This window comes from Peromyscus maniculatus, chromosome 3 (assembly GCF_049852395.1).
Source record: "Peromyscus maniculatus bairdii isolate BWxNUB_F1_BW_parent chromosome 3, HU_Pman_BW_mat_3.1, whole genome shotgun sequence".
NCBI classification, from domain to species: domain Eukaryota; kingdom Metazoa; phylum Chordata; class Mammalia; order Rodentia; family Cricetidae; genus Peromyscus; species Peromyscus maniculatus.
Genome location: NC_134854.1, coordinates 50062877 through 50069803, shown reverse-complemented (window position 1 = coordinate 50069803; position 6927 = coordinate 50062877). Strand labels below are relative to the sequence as shown.

At 43.0% G+C, this 6927-nt stretch overlaps 1 gene segment (V, D, J or C); it reads left to right on the top strand.

Annotated features, from left to right (window-relative positions):
• The first annotated feature begins 4899 nt into the window (after positions 1-4899).
• Positions 4900-5932, top strand: LOC143272148 (T cell receptor beta variable 3-1-like). The segment is given in 2 exon segments: positions 4900-5418; positions 5517-5932. Coding segments are annotated over 2 exon segments (525 nt in total).
• The last annotated feature ends 995 nt before the right edge of the window (positions 5933-6927 follow it).

Here is a 6927-nt window from a genome sequence, read left to right as displayed (position 1 = left end):
CAATATAACACTGGGTAAGCATGGTGACCTCCCATAATCACAGTCCTTGGGAGGCAAAGACAGGATTCCTGGGGCAGCTGGCTAGCTGGCTGAATCAGTGATCTCTGGGTTGAACATGCATGTGACCCTACCTCAAAAAATAACATGGAGAGTGATTGAAGAAGGCACCTGACACCTACCTCTGGCTTCTACACACATGCTTCATACCTGTACACACATGTGTACTTATACACACATGCATGCACAGCACATACACACATGTACAGCAATGCTTCTTGAGCACTTGCTGTCCTAAGTTTATTTAATCCTTAAGATCAAATAGTGAAATAGAAATTACTGTGATTGCTCCTCCTGCTGTAAAGTAACTTTGGAAGAAATAGAATTGAGTGAGTGCCAATATATTCATTCCATACCACTGAGCAACCCACAAGCAGGTAGATTGCCTGCGCAGCCCTCAACTTCAGTTATCAAGTTGTTCACTGTACTTTGACTTTTCTAACGGCCGCTCACTGACAGATAACTGTGTACTTCCTCATACTGAGGTTAGCATTCAAGGCTTCACTTTGGAGCAGAAGCCTGACAGGTGATGGTGCCACACTGGAAGGGTGTAATTAGCTTGATCATGGTGAGGCCATGCCTCTCCATCATTTGTATCAGGGACACTTGATAATCTTCATTGCATTTATGAGCTGCCAGTCTCTCATCTAATCTCACATTGAAGCTTCTGGCAAGGAGGAGAGCACAAGGCCCCCGCTAAGTAGCCAAGTCTTGCTTTCCTAGTGGAAGGCTGATTCTGTTTCACCTCATCAGAACCTGATAAGCAAATGAAATGGTCCAAGGACAAGCCTAGGGCTCTTGATGAGCTGGAAGACAGCTTTGCCAGGTAGGAGACTGATGCAAAAACTGACAAAGTGAGTATAGCACTCCCATTTTGCAAACTCTTAGCATCTAGAAATTTCATGAGAAACTTCGAAAATTATGTCAAGGTAAAGAAAATACTCTGTGTACTGGACTAGAGAGCCAGGTGCATTCAGAGAGGGACAACCTAAAGTTGCTTGAAAGACTGGGTTTTGAGAAAAGTCAAGAAAAAGAATAGGTCTCAAATCATTGGGAAAGGGTCAATCTTGAAGAAGAATGGGGACATTTGTTTCAAAGGGGAGTAGATGCTGAACAAGTTGTTCATGAGGACAGAGTCATAATTCTTCCTGCACCTACCTGCCTGGTCTTCACCAACACTGGAAGTCATCTAGCCTGCAGCCAAGGAGGAAGCCTGCAGGTGGCAGTGGATGCAGCCCATAGGAGCTGAGTGGGCTTGCATTTACAGACTGTAATGGAGGAGTCTTTGGGGAACATAATTCAGGGCAGTTCCTCTAATGCTGAGACAACAGCTTTTTTTTTTTTTTTCCTGTGGTTCTGAGGCCTGGAATATGAGGACAATGAGTGGGTGGTGATTAGAATGTTTTCACACCTGGAGATATTCACCCATCCCAGATTCACTTTCAAGAAAGCAAGTGGTGTGCACGGCTTAAGGCACTTAATCAGGAACAGTTGCTGTTTTCAGCACCATATTTTTTCCCTCCTTTTTTATTATTTCTTTATTTTTGAGATAATATGATTACATCATTTCTCCCTTCTCTTTCCTGCCCCAAACCCTCCCATATATTACTCCTTGTTCTCTTGGAAATGGCCTCTTTTTTCATTAATTATTCATACATGTATATAACCTATTGGTCTGTATAATGTTGTTTGTATGGATGTTTTCAGGGCTGACCATCAAGTCTTGGATAACCAATTAGTGTGCTCTTCTCTGGGGAAGACCATTTCTCCAGCTTTCACCATTCCTTAGTTGCCTGTAGTTCTGTGTACAGGGTTGAAGACTGGGCACTTTCACCCATTCACTTTGCTACTTCTATGGTTATTTAAGGTGATTTCCAAATACTGGTGACTGAGGATGAGGCTGTGACAGGAAGGACAGCAAAGGAAGTGGTTAAGGTAAAAACTGTGACCTGATGAAGGCCAAATGCACATAAGATATTTTTACAAAGAACACAATGGTCAGGATGGAGGGCAAGATTCTGGGGGTTGCAGTGTCAAGGCATCACCAATGCTTCCTAAAGAACTGGGTAAATGAAAAAGAACAGAGAAATACAAAGGGCTCAGAGTGCCTGAGTGATGCAAGCACATGATCAGTGGCTGTCACCACCAGCCTCACCTTTGGAAGATCTGCCTGGAGGAAGTGGATTCAGGCACAGACTCCCTTTCTATCACATTATTGGTGCCTTGAATTAAACAATAAGCACACTTGTGGGATATTTATGTACACTGTGAAGACATGTCTTTGCCAAGGGACCTTCTGACCAGTTTAATAAAGAGCAGAATGGCCAATAGCTAGGCAGGAGAGAATAGGAGGGACTTCCTGTCAAAGAGAGGAACTCAGGATGAATCTAGGGACACAAGAGTCACAAGCCAGACACAGAGAAGAAACTGAAGGTGCTAGGTGGAAGAGAAGTAATGCCACATAGCAGAACGTAGATTAATATAAATGGATTAATTTAAGTTATAAGAGGTGGTTGAGACAAGTCTAAGCTAAAGGACAAGCTTTCATAATTAATAATCAGTGTTTCCATGTCATTACTTGTGAGCTGGCAGCCCAAGGAAAAATCTGACTACACACACTGCCAATCAAAAGATCACTGTGGTCAGAAGACTGAAGACTGAATTCATTTGTGTCTGCAGAAGAGGGTCCCGGGGAAGGAGATGGAGACAGCATAAGGTGAAGAGGATATCCCCAGTTGAGTGTGGGTCACATGAAGCAGCCTCATGTAGGTTGTTGAAGCCTCAGCAGATTGAGATCAGACAGGACATCACAGGCCTTGTATGGGGTGTGGAAACCTGAGCTGAAATGAGGAGACCTTCTACATATTGCTGTTCAGGCATTTGGGGACAAAACATAGATAGGGTGGGGAGGATGTTAACAGGTACGAGAGCAAGAGAGCTGAACTAGTCCACTGGCTGCATGCAGATTGGGGATAGAACATGGATACCTCATAAGGATAACAGACAACAGGTTCCTCAGCACTGCCTAAGAAAGCTGCAGACATGGGAAGGGAGATTGCCAGCACTGGAGTGAACTAGAAACATCAGTAACCTCCCAGCTTCTCAATATGGATAGACAGAATTAGAAATACATGTGCATGTGTACAGCTGTCTGTATACTGTGTATGCTTCCTCCTTTAGTTACTCTTATGCCCTGGGAACAGTGTCATATCCCAAGCACACATACATAGAGCTTATGCCCTATTTCCTAAATATCATCTCCCCACAAAGAGAAGACAGTTCTCTTCAGATAAGTAATAGAGATAAGACTAAGGGAGGATGGAAAATATGAGAGACATTCTGTGTCATAAAGCGATGGAGTCTCCAAAGAATGAGAGGATCCTGACAGGAAGGGTGACTTAAGAAAGGAAACATCCCTCTTCCACTCCCATAGCTCCTTCTAACAACATTTACCACACATTAAAAAGCTACTCTTCCATGACCACCTTTAAAGTACAAATGTTCAACCAACTCATGGCAGATAAATGTATTTAGTCAGTTACATTCTGATCTTGTATCTTGAGATGGCACTTTCAATTTATATAAAACCACCTATATATAAGCCAGTGCCAACAATATCACATGGGAAACACTCTGAAATATTTAGACTTGCTGTTTGCTTGTAATCTTTTATTATTTAACATTATACTCATCTATACAGACACAACTAACCATCCGTACTCTGTAAATCATCATGATAGAGTTGGGGGACACTGGGGTTCCTGGTACAGACGATGAGTGGGCATCTTGGCAGAAGGTTACCCCAACAGTCTGAATGTATGGCAGGGCATTCCAAATAATTATGTTAGCCTTTACCTGCATCCAGCTTTCAGTAGAAAGAGAAATATGGATTACCTAGGCGCCTAAAACAATTACAATCAAATTTTCCTATAATGTGTGCTGTAATCCCCACACTAAGCATTTAAGAAGAACATTGTTATTTGGTGATTTTTAAAAAAACAAAAATGGCCTATTTCATAATAGTCTATTTTACTTCTCTATTCCTAGTGTGTGAGCAGAGCCTGCTAAGTAGGGGTGCATTCAGTATTTTTGACTGATTTGGGGTGTTTTACCAATAAATGTCAAAACATCTTTTCTTAGAGTTATCCCATGGATTCCCTTAGTTCAACACCCCTGGTTAATTAATCTTTCTGTGAATCTCAAGCTCAGGAACAATGGGGTGGGGTTGGCAGATGAGGACTGGGAGGAATGTAATGTGCTTGTTTCTCCTCTAGGCGGAGCTATGACAACACTGAAAAAATATTTCCCAATATATTTATTGATTATTTGGGGATTAATGCATCCTGATTACATTCACATTCCAGCCCTCCCAGGCCTGTACCTAACCCTTGCGACCTCTCTACTTCAAAAAAATAAAAATGAAGAGAGAAAGAAAATAATAAAGGAAACAAGTCCAATTTGTGTGCCCATATACTCACAGAAGCATGGTCCAACTCCCAGTGGCCAGCAGCTTAAAGAAAATAATTGATGGCTTCTTGTCAGGGTGTGAGTTGTGAAGGACACAGTTTTCACTGAAACTCTTGAGGTTATTGATGGAGGTGGATGAGAAGGGAGGATGGGAAGGGAGTTGGGCAGGAAGTAAAGACTCTAGCTTTGTTTCTTGCTCTCGTTGAGCGATGAGATGAATCCAGTTCAAAAGTGCTAGGACTTCCTGAACCTGTAGGGTATTGTTCCTAATGGCCCTCTGCATGTCTCCTGTAGGTGTGCACGCTTAGGCCCCTGGAAGGTCAGGTCTTCCCAGTGGGTGTTGGAGGGAAGCATATCCCCCCCCCTTAGTGCTGATGTGCTTCTTACCTTGTTATTAAATTACTGCATCTTGAAATGATGGACAGCTGGCTTCAGAAAAGGCTCTCATGAGCAATGAGGCTGCCTTTCTTGGGATGAAGGAAAAAAAGGCTGAGTGTGCCTGAGCTGGGTCCATGAGAGGCAGAAGGAAGGGCGTCTATCCAAAGGAGTGAATCTGTGTCAGGGGAGGAGGAGGTATTACAAAGCAGACAGAAGAGTGTGCCATTTGCTGGTACAAGCAGATGTCAGAGGTGCCTTGGGAGGCTGCTGGGTATGGTCTGTGTCTGGCAGTCTATGTATGCATGATCATCCCTGACAAGCACAAAGGGCAGAGAGGAAGTGTGAGCTGAAGCCAATTACAGGAAGAGGGAGCACCCAAGCAAACCCTCTCACATGGTATGTACAAGGCACCTAGACAGCCAGGTCCTAAAGAAGGAGACATAGATCCCATCCTGTGCAACATTATGATTGGGTCCAGACTCTTCAATTGCCTGACCCTTTGTCTCTTGGTGGCAGGTGAGTCTTAGCCTTGGTCCATACACTTCTGTATTTTCCATGAATCATCCTGTTATAATTTTTTTTTGAGAATTAAATTTGTTTTTTTATTCCCACAGGTCCAGTGGATCCTAGAATTATCCAGACACCAAAACATCTGGTGGCAGTCAAGGGGAATGAAAGGACCCTGAAATGTGAACAGCATCTATCTCACAATGCTATGTACTGGTATAGACAAAGTGCTAAGAAGTCCCTACAGCTCATGTTTTCTTATAATTATCAAAAACTCGTTGAAAACCAGACTATCTCAACCCGATTCCAACCTCACAATCCAGGGAAATCCTACCTAGACCTTCAGATCTCAGCCCTGGAGCCTGATGACTCAGCCACATATTTCTGTGCTAGCAGCCAAGACACAGCCCTGCAGAGCTCTCGCCCCCCTGTACACAAACCTCCTCAGTCTATCCAGGAAACGGTTGCTCTAACAGGTCCAGCTGAGCCCCGAGATTCAGTCAGTAGTGCATAGGACTCATGTAGAAACCACAGACCACAACACCACCTGCCAATCAGATATCTTATTGCCAAATTCTATGTCTGCATAACAGCAGTCTTTGACTTGAGTAAGATGGAGTCTAGAGTTGAATATGAGACTGACAAGCTCAATTGAAAGTTGTTTCAAGGGCTTTAGTCCTGAGAAATCTTTTTATGAACCACTTAACTGTTCTCACCAATCCCCTGCCAATATGTGCCCTCATGACTTTTCTTTTCAAGAAGAGCCTGTACCTCAGTCCTCATTCTGGCTCCAAGCATGCTCACACCTTTTCCATGACACTCTACCTCCTCCCACATGGCTCTTCAAGTTCACATATCCCAGGAAAATCACTCATTTGATTTGTATCAATGCTGGATTTATTCTCCTTGTTTATGGTCAGGTTCTCAACTCCTGCTTTTCCTTCTCATTGGAGCTTTTAACACTTTCATGCTTGACTCTTTTTTTTAGATCTCTTTCATCTTCATACTGAGTCATTGTACTCTGTATTGTTAACTGTAGACTCTGATGCCTTTGAATTGTTGCTCACCACAGTATCAAAGAAGAAAACCTTCTGGCATTTCTGAGAAAGACTTATTTCTGGGAACTTCCTATGCTGAATGCCAGAATCCCTCTAACTATTCGTGGTAATGGCCCTCTGTTCTATGCACACCAGCAAATCTCATAGGCACAACAGAATCCTGAACCTTGGGTGTCTGGTGTATGCATTAGTCCTAATATTTGCTTCTTTCACCTGTAGAGGGCACTCTGTTACCACTCACCAGTAACTGTCAGACCTTGCCTCTGGGACCATAGTAGTGTAGTACTTCCTGCCTCTGTTTCTGATGCCTAGTAACTCAAACTAAGAGAAGCTACGTTCCTGCTGTGACCCCACTATGGATATCTGGCTCCTATGTTGGATATTTTTTAGTTTCCTGGAAACAGGTGGATTCTTAAGAATTCTAGACACTTTTCATTTCATATTGAGACAATTTTAAAAC